This window comes from Lissotriton vulgaris, chromosome 2_1 (genome assembly GCF_964263255.1).
Source record: "Lissotriton vulgaris chromosome 2_1, aLisVul1.2, whole genome shotgun sequence".
In the NCBI taxonomy this organism is placed as follows: domain Eukaryota; kingdom Metazoa; phylum Chordata; class Amphibia; order Caudata; family Salamandridae; genus Lissotriton; species Lissotriton vulgaris.
In genome coordinates, this window is record NC_141687.1 from 64,276,480 (window position 1) to 64,296,899 (window position 20,420).

Sequence of the window (20,420 nt, forward strand, 5' to 3'; positions counted from 1 at the left end):
TGGTCACATAATGTTCTGTGGATCGCATCTTCTGGCCGCTGACGGTGGACGTTGTACGCGGAAGTTCAACCACATCACGTGGGAGGTGCTGGGAAGTCCAGCTGCTATGTGAGGAGCTCAGTAAATTTAGGGGTCTTAGCACCTCCACCAGTCCTCACTCTTAACCTGGAGCCAGTGGCAGGGCCTAGTTCCATGCGGTGCAGGGCAAAAGTCGTAAAAAAAAGAAGTGGGGGGGACGTTGTCACCGGAAGTGATGTCACGACAGGAAGTGACATCATGAAAGGTGCAGAGCTCCTCGTCCCAGAGAGGCCAAAGAGTGAAGTCCAGCTGTTTGGCAGGGGGGATGGTGTCCCCCCGGTAAAATAAGTGGGGGAGCGCCGTCCACTCGCGTGGTACCCCGACTCGAGCCCTGATGCGGTACTTGACTGTATTTTAGATCCAGCTTGCTGCTGAATTTGAGTGCTGTACTGTAGGCCTTCATTTATTTATTTTTTATTGTGGTAGCAGAAGCCGACCTTTGTATTGTATGAATCAGCAATGAAGCATCTTCCCCCAGATGTATCAAAGTGTGAATTTGCCTAGAGAGATGAATGATTTAATTTTGGCATCTAAAGTTTGATGAGAATTATGACCAACTCCATGTTTTTAACTTTTCTTTTATATATACTTAGATTTTATGCTGCAAGATCATGGAACATGTGTACATTATGTGTGATATGTATTATTTACAGAAGATACAAGCAGTGTATTTATTTTGTCAAAATGGGTGCTAGAGTGTTAGCTGTGTGGGCAGTGTAGTCATCTTGCAGACTGGATATCCAAAGGTGATTTCAGAAAGCTGGTAGGGCATTCCTGTTCAGCAACCAGCTGCTCATTAGCCCTCTGCCCTAATAGCGGCTGTACGCATAGGGTACATTCACAAAGCGCCAAGAAACCGCATGGTGAACGAGCACTTTACAAAACCCTTAACTTCAACAAATGAAGTGACGGTGCACGCCGTTAGCCTTGTTGGCTTAACGGTGCGCTCTGCCACTTCAGAAATGCACGGCTGCACCATGTTTACAAGAGTACGGTGTAGCCCTGCATGTCACCCTGCGCTGGCGCTAATTGCAGCTGCCTGCGTTGTTTATGTGCAGGAAGGTGTGCCTTCCTGCAGATAACGAATCAGTAATGGCGATCTGTATCTTCTATGGTTGCTGCAAAGTGCAGCACACATAGAAGTTGCAACGGGTCATTTAAAAAAAAGATTGATTATGTGCAGGGAGGGACACCTTCCTGCAAATAAACAATCAATGGCGTTTTGCTGTTTCTGTGTGTGCAGCACACATAGAAACAGCAAAAACGAGGAAAAATATAGCATTTCTCCTCATTTCGCCAGAGTAAGACAAGTGTATTTGGTCTTAGTTTTGGCGCTGTCCATATTTAATGTAAGAAAGAAAGGACCCTGCCGTGGATAGAAGGGCCCTGTACTAGGGTCCCAAATACTTAAATACCTTTATGGACCAGAGAGCAATGCCGAGTTAGACAATTACAACATTTGTATAGAGTCCATTTTTCTCTTTATTTTTTCATTTTTATCATTTAGTTGACACAATAGTGCAGTTAATTCAATCTTTAGTAAATAGACAAGTTAATCATACAAAATAGCAATTCATAAATAATTCCTAATTCACTGTGAAGTCCCACACATACACACACATACCTCATCCGTCCTCAATCAAGACACAGTCATACAACATCATTCATACTTCATTGCTCTAGTTAAAAACCAAATCCTGGTACACAAATGCCTGAATAGAAGGTCAGGTGGAAATACACTTTAAATACAGAGGGGCTAGATCAGATGGAGAAAAGGCCGATCCAACAGATGACAAAGGATCACTATCTTCAACACCATAGACGCCTACGCGCATTTCGGTGTAGTGGCCAGGTCAGGCCACACCTTCATCAGGGCCAGGAGGTACCGTGGAAAGGGGGAACAACACTGTGATAGAGAAAAAGTTTTTTTGGTTGTAAATATATGCATTTAATAGGGTAACAAAACGATATACCAAGCAGTTCATCTTAGTGTAATAATTATTTTCTATTAATGTGCTTTTAAAATCAGCATGATTTGAAAAGGCATTGAGCATACTGGTCCATGTGGGTTTCCATACATATTCATCATTATTATGTTAATGGATCAGAATCTCCGTCTAAGGAAAAAACAAAAAAAAACAAGAAAGAATGTGCTTCCCCTTAACTTCCTATATAGAGGGGTACCCTACCTGCGAACTTTAACGAAATGAATGAACCCAGATATATAGTAAGAGAGATGAATGAATGTGAGATGGATGAACATATAGAGCCTAATGGAGAAACTCCCTAATTCCCTGTGAGTCATAGGAGGGTTTTTCAACCCGATGGTAATAATGATGAATATGTATGGAAACCCAACGCAACATCCATTACAACTCATGGCATTACATCCCAGATGCTATTACAACGCATGCCATTACAACGTAAGGATGGGTAAGTATTTTAAATAATTAATATTAATTTAATTTAACTTTACTTAATTAAATTAATTATTTTAATAATTTATATTTAAAAAAATTTAATTTTAATATAAATTAATTTAATTTAGTTATTTTAACCCTTACACTATCCAACACTTACCCTACTATTACACCCCGTGGAGTCAGAATAGTAATTTTAACCCCTACACTATCCAACACTTACCCCCCTGGAGTTAGAATAGTAATTTTACCCCTACACTATCCAACACTTACCCTACTATTACACCCCCCAGGAGTTAGAATAGTAATTGTAACCCCTACACTATCCATCACTTACCCTACTATTACACCCCCTGGAGTTAGAACACTAATTTTTACCCCTACACTATCCAACACTTACCCTACTATTACACCACCCTGGAGTTAGAATAGTAATTGTAACCCCTACACTATCCATCACTTACCCTACTATTACACCCCCCTGGAGTTAGAATAGTAATTGTAACCCCTACACTATCCATCACTTACCCTACTATTACACCCCCTGGAGTTAGAACACTAATTTTTACCCCTACACTATCCAACACTTACCCTACTATTACACCACCCTGGAGTTAGAATAGTAATTGTAACCCCTACACTATCCATCACTTACCCTACTATTACACCCCCCAGGAGTTAGAATAGTAATTGTAACCCCTACACTATCCATCACTTACCCTACTATTACACACCCCTGGAGTTAGAATAGTAATTTAAAACCCTACACTAACCAACACTTACCCTAATATTACACCCCCCAGGAGTTAGAATAGAAAAAAAAATAGTTTAAATAAAATTAATAATTAATTAAAATTGATTAAAACAATTGTATTAAAAATAAATGAATATTAATAAAATTAAATACTTACCTATACTTACATTGTAATGGTATGCGTTGTAGTAGCATCTAGGATGTAATGGCATGCGTTGTAAAAGCATGCGCTGTAATGGATGTTGCGTTGTAAAAGTTGCGTGATGGTATGCGTTGTGAATGTATGCGTTGTAACGTCATACATTCGCTCCATTCACATTTACATTGTTAGGCTTCATACTTCATAGAACCCTCTCCACTACACACACACTTTGCAAGCCTCCCTTCTCTGCCTTCCCAAATCACAGTCAGATACGTAGTCAATCAGCACCTGGCAATTGGCATGTCTCCGTTAAATATGAAGAATTAACAAATGTTCTATTTAAAGTGCTGTGGTGAAAGTGCTACATGAAAGACAGCAAGGTACCCCAACCCTTTTCACCCAGTTTCTGCAGTTACAAAAATAACCTGATGACTCCATAACATCACATAAGAATTCAAACCATAATGATCTTGATGCATGTACAGAGACATTATGTACATATCCTTTCCACCCACTACCTATCATCTAGGTTCTCTTCAATCTGCCAGTCTTGAATCCTCAGTCACTCCACCATCGTATTGTGCAGGGGTACCACTTGTTTATGAAATTATGTAAATGGTTCACTTCCCGTGGCCTTCGGGTGTGTTTCACACGATTGATATCCTGGCACAAATAGTTCCTCAAATTCAGACTAACACATAGGAGGTTGTGACGCAAAGCAGAACACAGCCAGTTCCTCACAATGTAAATATTTTTTTATTTGAGGTTTTATATAGCGCGAACATGACCTGTTAGGGCAGGGGTCTTCAATCTGTGGGGCGCGACCCCCAGGGGGGTCGTGGAGTCCTGGGAAGGGGGTCGCAGATTGTCAGTTTGCCTTAGTGGCGTCGGGCTGATTCACGGCGGAGGCCTAATTCACACCGAGGGGTGAAAAACAACAAAGCCTTATTAACAAGTAAAAGGTCTTTTAAAGACCTGTGAAGTACTGGGGTGCGGCTTTGTGTGTGTCCCTGAAGGTGTTTAAGCCCGGCTCACATACACGAGGAGGGGAAGGGATGGGGGGGGCAGGGGAGGGTGGCTGGGGGGGGGGGGAGGAGGCTGTAGCCCTTTGAGTTCAATGGACGTTGCCCGCCTGGAGCTGTGGGTCCCGCCTGTAAAGCACAAAACACGAACCCTCATACCTGGCGCCTGTGCGGGAGAAATGTGCCTGAGAGTCTGTTGTTCAGGTGAGATGTTGCTACAGCCAAGCTGCCCCCTCCACCCCCCCCCCCCCACCCCCAGCATGGAGGCAAAGAGATGCCCTCCCATGAGCAGGAAAGAAGAAGGAAGAAGACGCATAGAGATACTGACCCCCCCCCCCCCCCCCCCATGAGAGAGGCACAGAAAAGGTGGGTGGATGAATGGATGAAAGGGTCGATGGATGAAGGATGGATGTATGGATGGATAAAAGGTTGCATGGATCATGATGGATGGATGTGTGAAAAGGTGGGTGGATGAATGATGGGTGAATGGATGGATGAAAGGGTGGATGGATGAAGCATGAATGTATGGATGAAAGGGTGGATGGATGAAGGATGGATGGATATGTGGAAAAGTGGGTGGATGAATGATGAGTGGATGGATGGATGAAAGGGTGGATGGATGAAGGGTGGATGGATGGATGAAAGGGTGGATGGATGGATGGATGGAAGGAAGGATGAAATGGTAGATGGGTTAAGGATGGATGTATGGATGGATAAAAGGTTGCATGGATCATGATGGATGGATGTGTGAAAAGGTGGGTGGATGAATGATGGGTGAATGGATGGATGAAAGGGTGGATGGATGAAGCATGAATGTATGGATGAAAGGGTGGATGGATGAAGGATGGATGGATATGTGGAAAAGTGGGTGGATGAATGATGAGTGGATGGATGGATGAAAGGGTGGATGGATGAAGGGTGGATGGATGGATGAAAGGGTGGATGGATGGATGGATGGAAGGAAGGATGAAATGGTAGATGGGTTAAGGATGGATGTATGGATGGATAAAAGGTTGCATGGATCATGATGGATGGATGTGTGAAAAGGTGGGTGGATGAATGATGGGTGAATGGATGGATGAAAGGGTGGATGGATGAAGCATGAATGTATGGATGAAAGGGTGGATGGATGAAGGATGGATGGATATGTGGAAAAGTGGGTGGATGAATGATGAGTGGATGGATGGATGAAAGGGTGGATGGATGAAGGGTGGATGGATGGGTGAAAGGAAGGATGGATGGATGGAAGGAAGGATGAAATGGTAGATGGGTTAAGGATGGATGTATGGATGGATAAAAGGTTGCATGGATGAATGATGGATGGATGGATGTGTGGAAAAAGTGGGTGGATGAATGATGGGTGAATGGATGGATGAAAGGGTCGATAGATGAAGGATGGATGGATGGAAGGAAGGATGAAATGGTAGATGGATGAAGGATGGATGTATGGATGGATAAAAGGTTGCATGGATGAATGATGGATGGATGTGTGAAAAGGTGGGTGGATGAATGATGGATGGATGGAAGGGTGAATGGGTAAAGGGTGGATGTAAGGATGAAAGGGTGGCTGGATGAAGGATGCATGTATGGATGGAAGGATGAAAGGGTGGATGGATGAAGGATGGATGGATGGATGAAAGGGTGGATGGATGAATGATGGATGGATGGATTTGATGAGGTCTAACTGTCGCATTTATGGTTGTCGATAGTTGTTGATGATGAGGAGTACCAGTCTCTAGAAACTTTTGTTGGAAGGGGGTCCTTAAGCCTAAAAAGGTTTTACAAGGGGGTCTCGGCATCAAAAAGTTTGAAGACCTCTGTGTTAGGGTATTAGAGCGGTTTCCAGGGATAAACACGCTGCGTACAGTATAGGCATAGGCAAAATACAAGGATGGGGTTAGGAAATTGACTACAGTAGGACAAAATTCAGAGCTATATACAATAAACAGTACAGTACCAACATCAGCAAGCGACATTGGACAATTGATACATGGAGAGGGCCAAGTAATACAGGAGATTATGCACAGAAACATAGGCCATGAAAAGGCGGAATGCGCAATAAAGGAGAGCTCTTGGAAGAATTTGCTCATTAGGAAGATTTTCTCTTCCTTTTTGAAGCCCGACAAAGTAGGAATTATTCTGATGGTGGGAGGCAGCGAGTTCCAGATTCTTGGTGCGGTCCCAGAGAACGCTTGGTTATATGTTTTTACATTGCGGAAGCGGGGTGGCTGGAGCACACGGTCTGGTGGACCGGGAGTTTCTGGTTCTCCAAGATATCATCATTTCTGGGTGAGATAGTTTGGGGTGTTCATGTACAAGGCTTTGCGAGTGATGCAGGCCAGCTTGAGCTGGGTTCTGCCTTCAAGAGGAAGCCAGTTTAAAGCCTTCAGATGTCTGTGGAGTGTGGCTATGTTACTTGTGATTTATTCAGTGAAAGCAATGGGCTACACTGCAGCGGAGTAGCATGGGGGATCTTATCTCCCTAAACTCTTTATCAATTACACCAGTACGTACACTGAGAAACCTGCTGGAAGGGCTACATAGATGGAGACTCCAGCTGACCTTATTCAAACTTTTCCTTCCAACCTTCGGCAAGACACCCCTGGTTCCTCTCTCCTGTGCACTCTGAGGCAGACGGTGGGATGAAGAAAGGAATGAGAAGGGCTGGACAGAGAGCTGATTCTTGCTGATCCCCACCCAATAAAGGAAAATGAAAAGAAAGACAGATTCTATATTTGAACCATGGGCCTCTCCACTCCCGAATGATGTTGTGCAGATCAAAAACATTTCCCCGAAGCTGGCTCAGGTGGTCCAGTAGATCCCCTGGTCCACTGCGTCAAAATACTTTTCTATATCAAAGACCATTAGCACTGGCAGTCTGCCCTAATTCCCAACATCAAAGCTATTCAATGCCCCTGCTTCCTGGGGAGTGCAAAACTATTTGACAGCTTTCCTCTCACCTCACTGTCTTTCAGAAATTATGGATCAGAGAAGCCATTTCAACCTCTAAGGGTAGACCTGAAAAAAGGCCCATAACGTAAACGTAAAATAGCAAGTCTGCAACCACATGTGGTAGAGGCTGCCATTGGACAAGACCACAGGAACAGATTTGTCAACCATTCTCAAAATATCATGAGCTAAACTTGCACAACTTACAATCTTCAGTCCTCAAAATTGAAAATCCTGTCATCAAACGTATTATTGATCACTGTTTTTTGACCCAAAGAAGTTCTTTCGCACATTATGTGTGCATTCACCAAATATACATCTACAACCGCCTCTCGACTGAATGCGTGGCACTACCAAGTGGTGAAAGGTGGCATGTTCGCACAATATGAAACACATACAGTATTGATATTAAGATAGCAAGATGACCATACCCGGGTGAAGATACCCAGGAGTGCGCTGAGTTACGTGTGTATTATATATTTAAATGAAGGCTATACCTTCACAGGTTGATGACTCTGCTTGGTTATAGCTGTGGGTTTTCATATTTTGTATTTCCTGATGTGAGAATTCCTCTATCCCAGCCCCACAACATTTGAGAGTTAATAGTCTGACTAGAAATCTCCTATAGTCCATTAGCCCACTGGTGCTCATTTCTGAAGTGGTAGCAGAGCGCAAATGGACCTATAAGCCATTCACAGATTACTAATTTCAGAGTTGGCAGATGAACGGAAGGGGAAATTTGAGTTGGTCTGAAGATGTATTGCAGAGTTGGCGTATGAGCACATCGGGCACTTAGTTGTTCAGAGGATACTCATTGCTGAGTTGGTAGATGAGCACAACTGGACGTTTGAGCAGTTCTGTGATTACTCATGGCAGAGGAGGTGCACGTAAACAACCGGAGGGTTGTGTTGTTCAGGAGATACTTATTTGTAGTGTTTGTAGATGAGCTTAAATGGACATTTGATTCCCTTCTTAGGTTATTTATTCCAGAGTTGGGGGATGAGCGTAACTGGATGCTTGAGCATACAAGGGTCCACTTGTGCACCAGTAGATGTTTGTGGCTCAGAACTTATCTCATACTATTGACATATATGCTGTTGCTATTTTCTCCCATCCCTTTCTGCAGGAAGTGGAGGCCCTCATGGAATTGATCTCAAAGAGCAACGTAACCGTGGTGGATGCTCCCAAGAAAGCAGACCTGAACACGGCCATTGCGGAGGTCCGCATACAATATGAGAAGCTGGCCGAGGAGAACAAGGCCAAGGCAGAGAACATTTACAAAGACAAGGTGAGGAGAGCGCACATTTGTGTCTTGTACATTTTTGAGGGTGGTTGGGGAAAATATATTTTTTAAAAATCCCCAAAAGAACAGATCAATACCCAAAGCATAAAGATACAGTACTTGGTCTCTGCTCTGGGAGGAAACAAAAGACAAAAAGGAGGGACAAAGAGGGAGATTGACCACTAAGAAGCAAGGATTTTTAAAGGATACTGAAACAAACAAATGAAAAGTAGTGGACGGGCTGTAATCCCATAAAGAAATATATACAAAGTATATACAGCAGGTCTGGATAACTCGAACTAAAAATGAGAATTGACCAGACAAAAAAAATCTGGCACTGACCTGCCATTCAGCCATGCATACTATGTATCTGTCACACAGGTCGATGAACTGCAGATGCAGAAATACCCAACAGCCAGTCAGGAATCTAAAATTATGGATGGCTGGTAACTTCTTGCCACCATCTATATGAGTTTCTTGGTACAGTATTATACAACACAGTTTTTTTGCAGCTTTTTATGTCATTTAAACACAACTTTATTTTAAAATAGTGCCAACGATAGTGTTGGCCCATTGAGGTAGCTGCTTCTGATGAGCCTCCTCCAGGAAGTGTAAAACATCTTTAATAGGCGATGACATGTCAGCAATACTGGTACATTATAATCAAGATCAAAATAAAATAAAACGGTCCAGGTCTTAGGGCATCTACCAGTGTGATCGGGGTTTTGTTAGCTCAAAGGTCTCCAACCTTTTCTGTAGTAAGAGCAACTTTTGATCAACGAAAGAGGTCTCATGCTACTGATAATATCAGTGTTCTAATAGTGTCTACATCAGATGAGATTACATTAGTGCTCACTCTATACAAGATGACCTCGGTGCATCAAGCAGGTTCATGGCAGTAATGTAAATAGGCTTTTCCAGTTTGAAATGCCTCTACATGGGTAATACTCAGTCATAGCTGAAATTCCACTGGCACAAAGGTAATAATGCTACTCATTTTGCATGATTTTTCACTCAAATCAGGTTTAAATATATTTTGGAAATCTTTTTTCTCTTGAACTCTGAAAATACACACATTTGTGTCTCAAATGCATGCTTTTCAATTTTGAGATACATATATTAATGCAACCAAACTAAGCTTTTAATTTAGAAGGCAGTGAGTACAAAAATGATCTACTTCCGGTAGGTGGGGAGCTAATAATGGCTCCCGAGCTACTCGAGTAGATGGTTAGACAATTGTGTTTGAACCAATTGGTTAGCAGACAGGAAGCGTGGCTGTCTTGTCTCATTTAGTGGTGAATGATGTCTCTAAAAACCCTTTCTGTGGGAAGCTGTTGAAAGATCCTCCATATTAAGTTTGATATTTGCTGAAGAAAAATCCCACTTTGTTTTTTTACTTCTGAAAACAATTAAGTGCTGACAGATTGCCACTGCAGCAGGCCATGTCCATAACCTAGATGCAGTCACAGTTTCAGAGCATTGCCACTGTGTCATGGGCACTAGTGCATGGAAGGATATGTGGTCGCTGGCCCTTGTTTGAACTGTGAAATAGTACAATAACAAGGGTTCACTGGGCAGCTCAGCCCTCGGGGCCCGGTGCAACTGCACCTTCTGCCCAGATATAAGCTACGCCCCAGGGCAGTTGTTTTCCCTCAGTGAAAGCGACGTAGGCTTTAAATACGTTGGCCACCGCATCTGGGCTGTTTGAGGAAGTGCCTCGTACACCACAGCTGTTTGATGGCCATTCTCCCAAAGACTAAGCCGCATATTATCAAGAGCGGCGATAACATTATCACCGGTTTAGCGGCAGAAAACTGCAACTAAAGCGGCGATAATGGGCTTGATAATATGCCCTGGAGAATTCCAATAGAAGCCCATGTTCACACCAGAACATGGACTTCTATTGGAATTCTCAAGGGCATATTATCAAGCCCAGTATCGCCGCTTTAGCGTTCTGCCGCTAAACTGGCGATAATTTTTAACGCCATCCTTGATAATATGCCCCTAAATTAGGTCCTTAGTTGCTCTTATCCTGGAGAGAGTAAGACATTCCCCCCTCTGTCAGTGCTCAGCCAGCCCCCTCCAGACTCCTAGGAGCACACAGGCTTGTATGAACTGTGCCCAGCAGGGGCGGGACTGGGCCCTGGATCATACATGAGTCTCAGAGACATGAACCTCACTGATGGGGGTCCTGCCAAGACCCCCAGATCTCTGTACACACCGGAGAGGATGTTCATCCAAGCAAGGTGGGGGCATATGGTATTCAGACACTTATCAGTATACCCCAAGAACTTTAAGAACTTTATCTTACTATTTGGCTGAAAACTGACAACAGACTGAAGCTCTTTACTTTGTGAACTTTACACTGCTCCCCTCAGGGCATTGCTGTGTGGTCTCTTGCACTGACATTCTACTAGATCACAGTGTGTGGCGTTTTATATCATCCTAAAGGATGTGAGCTTTAGGCTCTGTTGACAAACAAAAATGAAGTAAAAAATGAAATGAAGTAAAATAAGATGTTTTCTTGTTCTTCTCAGTTCGACAGCATGTCGCAGGACGTGAACAGGAACACGCAGGCGATAGAGCAGGCCAAGAGCGAGGTGACCGAACTCCGCCGGCAGCTTCAGGGTCTGCAGGTGGATCGCCAGACCCTCCAGAAGACGGTAAGAGACACTCGAGGGCCAGAGGTGACATGTACACAGGAGGTAGAAGACGGTAAGAGACACTCGAGGGCCAGAGGCGACATGTACACAGGAGGTAGAAGACGGTAAGAGACACTCGAGGGCCAGAGGCGACATGTACACAGGAGGTAGAAGACGGTAAGAGACACTCGAGGGCCAGAGGCGACGTACACAGGAGGTAGAAGACAGTAAGAGATGCTCGAGGGACATTAGTGACATGTACACGTGAGGTAGAAGGCGGTAAGAAACACTCGAGGGCCAGAGGTGACATGTACATGTGAGGTAGAAGATGGTAAGAGACACTCGAGGGCCAGAGGCGACATGTACACGTGAGGTAGAAGGCGGTAAGAAACACTCGAGGGCCAGTGGCGACATGTACACTGGAGGTAGAAGACGGTAAGAGACACTAGAGGGCCAGAGGCAACATGTACACAGGAGGTAGAAGACGGTAAGAGACACTCGAGGGCCAGAGGCGACATGTACACAGGAGGTAGAAGACGGTAAGAGACACTCGAGGGCCAGAGGCGACGTACACAGGAGGTAGAAGACAGTAAGAGATGCTCGAGGGACATTAGTGACATGTACACGTGAGGTAGAAGGCGGTAAGAGACACTCGAGGGCCAGAGGTGACATGTGCATGTGAGGTAGAAGATGGTAAGAGACACTCGAGGGCCAGAGGCGACATGTACACGTGAGGTAGAAGGCGGTAAGAGACACTCGAGGGCCAGTGGCGACATGTACACTGGAGGTAGAAGACGGTAAGAGACACTAGAGGGCCAGAGGCGACATGTACACAGGAGGTAGAAGACGGTAAGAGACACTCGAGGGCCAGAGGCGACATGTACACAGGAGGTAGAAGACGTTAAGAGACACTCGAGGGCCAGAGGCGACGTACACAGGAGGTAGAAGTCAGTAAGAGATGCTCGAGGGACATTAGTGACATGTACACGTGAGGTAGAAGGCGGTAAGAGACACTCGAGGGCCAGAGGTGACATGTACATGTGAGGTAGAAGATGGCAAGAGACACTCGAGGGCCAGAGGCGACATGTACACGTGAGGTAGAAGGCAGTAAGAGACACTCGAGGGCCAGAGGCGATATGTACCCTGGAGGTAGAAGGCGGTAAGAGACACTCGAGGGCCAGAGGTGACATGTACACTGGAGGTAGAAGACGATAAGAGACACTAGAGGGCCAGAGGCGACATGTACACTGGAGGTAGAAGATGGTTGAGGGACATTAGTGACATGTACACAGGAGATAGAAGGCAGTAAGAGTAGCTCAAGGGCCACTGGTGACATGTACACGTAAGGTAGAAGGCGGTAAGAGACACTAGAGGGCCAGAGGCGACATGTACACTGGCGGTAGAAGGCGGTAGGAGACACTCGAGGGCCAGAGGCGACATGTACACCGGAGGTAGAAGATGGTTGAGGGACATTAGTGACATGTACACAGGAGATAGAAGGCAGTAAGAGTAGCTCAAGGGCCACCGGTGACATGTACACGTAAGGTAGAAGGCGGTAAGAGATTTTCGCGGGCCAGATGTGACGTACACAGGAGATAGAAGGCGGTAAGAGATGCCCGAGGGCCACAAGTGACATGTACACAGGAGGTAGAAGGTGGTAAGAGACACTTGAGGGCCACAGGTGACATATACACAGGAGGGAGAGATTCACACGCTCGATTCAGAGTAGGGAGAATGACTGGTGTTTCAATGGCTCAGCTAGCATAAACTGCTGATCTTTAGTTTTTTATAAAACAGACTCCAGATTTGGAGACTTGTTTACAGAAAATCCAAACTTTTCTAATGGAGTGATCAACATGGTGCCTGCTCGGAAAAGGACCAATGCTTTCAGCGGGGTCTTAGCATTAGCGGCTCTGTTAGCCCCCTGACGGTTGACCAGAGGCCGAAGGCTCTGCTGACCTGTCCTGCCTCCCACCAGCATTGAAATGAGCCCTTAACGTGCTGGCCATTGTAATGCCAGATCTCCCACTAAAGCAAATTGAGTGACCCGCTAGAAAATTAGCAATGAAGAATTACCAGGATTCAACAATATTATAGCCCTTCCTTTGTTATTTGGTTTACGTTTCTTACCCCTCTGCGACTACCCTAGGTCGATTCCCTGGAGCACAGCTTGAGGGACACCGAGAACCAGTACGGTCGCGACATGGCTCAGCTCAACCAGGTCCTCCACCGGCTTCAAGATGAGCTGGGGGCCTGCCGGGCGGACATTGCGCGCCAGGTGCGGGAATACGAGATCTTGCTCGACCTGAAAACCAAGCTGGAGAATGAGATCAATCACTACCGGCAACTTCTGGAAGGGGCTATCGACAGGTAACAGCCTACAATGAGTCCTAGACCTTTCCAAGCTTTCTTGCTCCTTCCGCCATTATCACTTGTCCTGCTGCCACCAGCAAGCAACCTCAATCTAACATTGGAGCCAGTGCACGACCACTGTCCTGTCCTTTGCTTATACTGAACACTATCTCCTCCCGGTTAGCCGAATGTACTGACGAACAACACACCTATCAATTGCCTATTGCTCACCTGATTTCTTAATTGATCCAAAATCAATCCTGCATGCTCACAGTTTTTTAAGATTGCTTCTGCATGCATTTTATGCTTGTTTGCTTTGTTTGTTATATTTTTGTTGTGTGGTTTGGTTTGCCTTTATTGTGTTGCTGTTTAGTGGGAGTTTAGCTGGGTGCATCGCATACTAAACGTGACACGTTTGACAATCTAATACATTTTACATGGTGTTGACTAGACAGATTAGTCAAGGAGGCCTCTACACGGCTCTAACACGGCAACTTGTCCTAAATGAATTACCCTTAATTATATCTATTTTCAGACGTTAATGTGTCATTACCCATTTAGGACCCTGCCCACCATGTGGCAGTTCCACTGGCTTTGAAACACAGTTTTGAGTTTCCAATATGCCACTTAGACATTTCTGAGTGCGGGGTTACTCAAACAGCTGAAGCACATGGTTTTTCTCGTCATCTGCCCTTAATATTGGTCTAGTAATTGCATGCACCTTTAAAACAATTCTGACCCCCTACTTCTGGGGAGAGGCTAGCTCAAGCTAATCTTTAAAACTGCAACAGACGGGACTCTTAATTGGTAAACAGTGGCTTTGGCAGTTCTCTTTAACCCCTTCCATGCTCATGACGAACCCCAGCTGTCATGCACTACGGTGCTCGTGCGCTGATGACGGCTTGGGTTCGTCACGGCCCGCCCCTGTTCTTGCTGTTTACAGCACACCAGGGGAATCGCGGCCGCATCGAAGGGGTTAAGAAGCTAAGGCCCCCGTTGAGTGGTGGACTACAGATTCTGCAGGAAGGGCAATGCATGTATGATGTATATTTATAACCCCGGGGTAGCTCGGGGCTTTGAATATGACTCTTGGCTTCCCCTATGGCAGGTGCCCTTAGCCCTGTTGAATGCATTATCACACTGTAACTCTTTTTCGCTTAATTGTTAATTTTATCTCATTATGTTTACCATCCTTGTAAAGCGCTCTGATACTCTTGGGTCCAGTCGCGCTATATAAAACCTTTGAAAATAGAAAATAAGAAAATAAAAAAACTCCAAGTTGCGCAGTGATTGAGGTCCATCTGTCTGGCCACCCAACACCATTCTTAGGTACCATCACATGACACTTCAACCCTGACCCAACAGAAGGGTGCACACAAGTGTGTAGTTTTGAAATATGGATGAAGCAGGCTCAATTTTGTAGGATAAGTGTTCATGCCCATCCCTTTCATGCACTTTCAGCTGATACCAAGCCATTGCAAGTTTAAGTACCCGAATCCAATCCAAGCCATAGGAACATGATGTACAGGAGCAGGGGTTAAAAAAGCACAAATGCATTGCCATATTTTGTGTTTCAGGGAGGAGTCAAAGCCTGTGGTGCACACGGGTAAGTATAAGTGTGGTCTTGTAGACTAGTGTAGGCTGTAGCTTAGCGTGGTGTGCTGTATGGTCTGTCTTGTAGGATCAAAGTGCTTCACTCACGTGATTATGCTGTAACCAATCATAACCTAATTCTTCTTCTGGCCCAAGATGGCCGCCGCCTGTGCTCTGCCATTACCTTCTTGTGTATCGTCCACATGTTACTGACGGTGATCAGCCAGCGCTACTGTTATTGCTATGTTGTTCCACTGGTGAGTATGTAATCGACTCGCAATGCTGGAAGCAGCACAGATCTCTTTTCTCTGGTACTGGATGTTGTTTAGATTCACATGCTTCAGGTCTCCATCACCATTACTGGTAGGTCCTAAACACTAAAAGTCAACACCTTTTAACTTTTCAACATTAGAATGACATATTTTTTTCTGTACCTATGTATGTATATGGTATGTCTGTCATTCAAACCTAGCCAAAAGGCAGGAGAGCACTCTAGAGGGTTAAAGACAAGTGTAAAATCAACGAGTGATAGGAAAAGTAGCTTGTTTGTGGACTGTGATGTAGTGTTCTTTAAAGTGGCGTGTCTTCAACTCTTTTGTAAATCGGAGCAGCGTTGCTGCGGTCCTGATGGATACAGGGATGTTGTTCTAGATCTTGGGTGCAGAGATGGAAAAAGCCTATGACTTTTAGGCTTTTTAGTCTGCAGTCTGATGGTGTCTTTTCTGCAGGTTGTACCAAGAACCACCAGAAATAGTGAGTGTGTCTGTGAGAAAAGCAGGTTTGCTGGTCACGGTGGCTTTGTAAATGATGTAGCTGGTTTTAAAGATTGAGCCGGCCACCAAGGGTGGTACCATCAGGATGAGGGTGATGTGATCATATTTCTTCATGCTTTGGATAAGGCATGGTGCTGCCTATAGGATGTCCTTGAGGAAGGGCCAGTGTGGAGTCTGGTAGGTCATGGAGCAGGGCGTTACCATCATCCAGATGGAAGGGCACAAGTGCTTCAATATATACGGTGATGGATCAAGCCCTGATCTTTGGACTGGGTAAGAGTGGTCTGCTCAATTCAGACACTCTGTTCATCACCACCCCCTTTTGTAAATCACAGCAGCTCTGAAAGCACTTTCTTGAAGAAATGATGTCACTGGTTATTGATTATCATATGTTAATGGATTTCTAAATCGAAGTAGAGGTTCACTGAGGAGTTTAGCTGCTGCATTCGATCAGCAGAGAAAAAATATGATTATTTGACATCTGGTCCCCAGAATGGTGGCCCACTGAACTGGGCGATGCCCCCGCACCCAGGAGCTTTGCGAAGAATTTGGGCATCAAGATAGATAACAAACTATCCATGGTGGAACAGGTCAAGACAGTCTCAGGTGCCTGTTTTGGCACCATGAGAATGCTTAAGAAAGTCTTCCAGTGGATCCCTTTGTCAGCAAGGAAGAACCTCATCCAGTCACTCCTGGTGAGTCGGCTGGACTATGGAAACTCGTTGCTGGTAGGAGCAGGGGAAGATCTTTTATCTCGACTCCAGGTAGTGCAGAATACCGCGGCCCGGCCTGCCCTCAACAAACCGGCAAGAACTCTATCAGCCCCACTGCTGCACCAGCTACACTGGCTCCCAGTGAGGAAGAGAGCTATTTTTAAGATGCTCTGTGCAGCCTTTAGATCACTACAGGGAAAGGGCCCAGCCCACCTTAGGAATAAAGTCAGGTGGTATCGGCCAGCCCGACAACTGAGATCTAGTAACTCCAATCTTCTGTGTACCCAGAGAATACGGAAGGTACGTATTGGAGGTAGAGCCTTCTCCTACTTGGCAGCTAATCACTGGAATACGGTCCCACAAAACCTCAGGTCCTGCAGGGAACTAATCAATTAAAAAAAATTGTTGAAGACATGGCTCTTTTAAACTCACATCCTCTTGACCTTTCTCCTGTATAGCGCCAAGAGATCCTTTCGGGGATGATTCGTTTGCGCTCAACGAATTCACAAATCAAATCAAATCGAATCTTTCTTTAGCAGAGTGATGTGGTACTCGGTTGTCTTTTTTTGGGGGGGGAATGTGTTCCTTGAAGGTGCGGCTGATGTCCACGGTGAATCAACTTGACTAGGCAGTAAAAGCTGGCACCTTCCAAGAAAGAGTGAGCATGTTGCACCTTGTGTGCCTTGTTTGCAAAACTAGAAAAGTACCTGGAATGTATGGAACTTTCACCTTCAAGACAACTGACTGCATACATTACCTCTGATTACTTCTACACACGAGTGATTTCAGAAGCTAAAAACCTAACCACACCGCTATGTCTTATTGTTGGTCTAGTGAAAGTTATGTTAGCATGCAACATGTAGAACATTGGTAAGGAACAATTAACTATTTGCTCCATAGTGTTGATGATTCCATACTATTGCCAGTATCCACACGTCTTATTTTTATTTTATTTTCCAAAGAAGGCTCTCTGAAGACTAGTACACTATTTTGTGTCAAACCCTGCTTCCATGGTGCATGCTTCCTATCAGTCGAGCAGAGGCCTTTAGATCTCTCTTCTTCTACTCAAATATATTGTTTCTTTTATTTCAAACATATGTTGAACATTCATCAACATTTGATATTCCACCACTGCTCTACAGAATGGCAGTGAACACTGCTCACCCCTAAGGCTAAGTCTGCATTCCTTTTCCTAAATACCAGTAATCGATAGGTGGCGATGATTACTGTTCTGCTAACCACCCTCACTAGACGTAGTAACGTCATGTTCTTCCAGCTCACATGCAGTCTACGATACTTGAACGGGAAATAATGTATTATTTCAGATTTATTTTCAGCAGGCTTGGTGAATATAATATTTCCTTTATTGTGTGACTTAAAATTCCCATTCAGGGTTTATCTCATTAAAATAAGGGCATGCCCTTAGAAAACCAATGCTGGGTGGTCCTAAGCCTGGCCACCTCCAGAGGAGAGTGGAGACATCTTATCTGGGAACAGACCCCTATCAAAGGTTTTCCTCTCATTAAGAAGTCTTTTACTCTCAATATTACAAATGTTCAGATTCTTGCATATTTTTTTATAAACCTTCTGCTGTTCCTGTCAGCTCCTCCACCCACCTACATTCCAAGATAATTGGCAGTAGATAACCTCCTGTCAGCAGGACAACCCTATTGTTATCTCTCAGGGAAGGTATTTCACAACTCATCCAGGGGTTAACTACTGTCAGTGGTTCAAAAAGAGCCTGGCAAAACTGAATTAATTCCTGTCCAGGCTTCAAGGAGGAAAGCACATTTTAATAAAGGCATAGCTGCAGCATTAATTATTAAAATTCTATGTCTAAAACTAATTTAGATATTTGCTATTACAATGGTGAAATGATTATAATTATGTAAGGTCTCCCTTTTGTGCATTATGCACCCTGTCTTGTGGGCTTCAAGGCACTACTAATAGATGACTTAGCTGATGTCCTCATCATGTCATAGTAGTGTCATGATGTTGTGCTGTCTGGAGGTTTTCTGCTCTGGGCGTGCACTAACACAAAAGGAGACAGTGGGAAATGTTAAAAAGAAATATATAAAAGTATCCATTTTAAAAAGTAAAACATGTACATTGCCTCTCCTTTGGGATAGTAGTGCCCGATAGTAAATGATTGAGCTACAACCCCAGAAACGATTCTTGATTGAGTGGAGAAAAACGATTTTGCCCCAGAACATGTTACAGAAAGAATAAACACAAAAGGAGGTTATTTATTAGCACAGAAAACTTAGAACATATTTATTCTTGATTTAAATAAAGTAAACTGATTTTTCACTGTTTTCCAGCAAACATCTTAAGAAACAGATCTTTATCTTGTAAATAGATCAAAAAGAGTTACTTTTTTGCACGGGTACAATTCTCTTGTGACCAGAATTTGATTTGTTAAAATTGCTCTAGTATTTGCTGTCTTCTCACTCCTTTAGATCAAGTTTGAAATGTATGTTCTATTATCAAAGGACACGTGGACACTTGAACTAGCAACATAGTCTTTTTGGTACAGACCCCCTTGACCCCATATGCGTTTCTACTCTCTAATTAAACCCACATTTTCCCCTGCTCACTGAGCCGAGACATGAATATCCTTCTCGTGAATGAACCAAATAAAAAGAGAATCTCATGTTCAACTGGTTTAAAATCTGTCAGCAGCTCTAGCAAGGACAGGGCGAGAGATTCCTCTTCATTCAAGATGGAAGACATTCAGCAAACCTCCACTGGAGCAGACTCCATCCATTGACCTGTTGACTCCCATTGTAGAGGGTTCATGATAAGGATTTGTTAACAGGGGTCTGTTGTGTGGAACAAAGTTGTAAAAGCAGATTTTTTGAGAACCCCCTGGATTGTGCAGTGGAGTAGGAGGAAAGACTAAAGAGTTCTACGGGGTTAAGGGCAGTGTAATCCCAGTAGAAAGAGGGTTGAACATTAGACCATTGGCAAACAGGAAGGTCACAAGCTCCATCCCATGTCTTAGTAAACCTTCTCGTGTTTTCTAGCCCCGACGAGAAAGACCATTAGAAAGAAGGTGGTGACTGTCCAGGAGATTGTGAACGGCCAAGTAGTGTCCACCAGATCGGAGGAATATATCAACTGAAGATGCTACGGTCCACGTTGCATCTCACAGATGTGAGCTAATGGCCAGACCTGCTGCGTATGTTGAGCACTCATCATTCTATATATTACCCTATTGGCTAGTCCTGTTGCATCAAAAGATTGTTTTTGCATTGTAACTTGTCTTACTCCACTGTGTTTTGCTTAAACTTTTGCTTTTGTTGCGCAATAAAGATGAAATTTGGTAACATGTCTTCTGAGTGTTCATTGAAGAAAACATTTCAGACTTCCTGTAAAAGATCCATGTTGGGTAATCCAGTGCTTAAATTGTAAAAAAGTAAACATAGGGTCCGAAAGCTTTTCCTAGAAGTATATCATGAGCGTAGACGAATAATGATGTCCCTGAATATGAATATGGAATACAAATGGCTGCCTAGTCTTGAGTCACCTTGCATCTCTTCCTCCACCACCCTACACTTCCTGTCCCTTTATCTCATCCTTCCAGGCCTCGAATGATGATGTCACAGAATACCAAGGCTGCCTAGTCTTGTGTCACCTCATATCTCTTTCTCCACCACCCTACACTTCCTGTCCCTTTATCTCATCCCTTCAGGCTTTT

General features: G+C 44.2%; 1 protein-coding gene across 2 annotated transcripts in view; it reads left to right on the plus strand.

Annotated features, from left to right (window-relative positions):
* Positions 1-20,053, plus strand: part of LOC147729581 (keratin, type I cytoskeletal 18-like) — a 49,077-nt gene extending 29,024 nt beyond the window's left edge. Inside the window, exons 4-8 of one of the 2 annotated variants that reach the window (XM_086954475.1) lie at positions 8,492-8,653; positions 11,185-11,310; positions 13,439-13,659; positions 15,219-15,247; positions 19,747-20,053. In XM_086954475.1, the coding sequence (XP_086810601.1) occupies positions 8,492-8,653; positions 11,185-11,310; positions 13,439-13,659; positions 15,219-15,247; positions 19,747-19,844 (636 nt within the window). In that variant the 3' untranslated portion in view covers positions 19,845-20,053. The remainder of the gene's footprint in view (positions 1-8,491; positions 8,654-11,184; positions 11,311-13,438; positions 13,660-15,218; positions 15,248-19,746) is intronic. The other variant, XM_086954476.1, reaches the window with a different exon arrangement.
* The last annotated feature ends 367 nt before the right edge of the window (positions 20,054-20,420 follow it).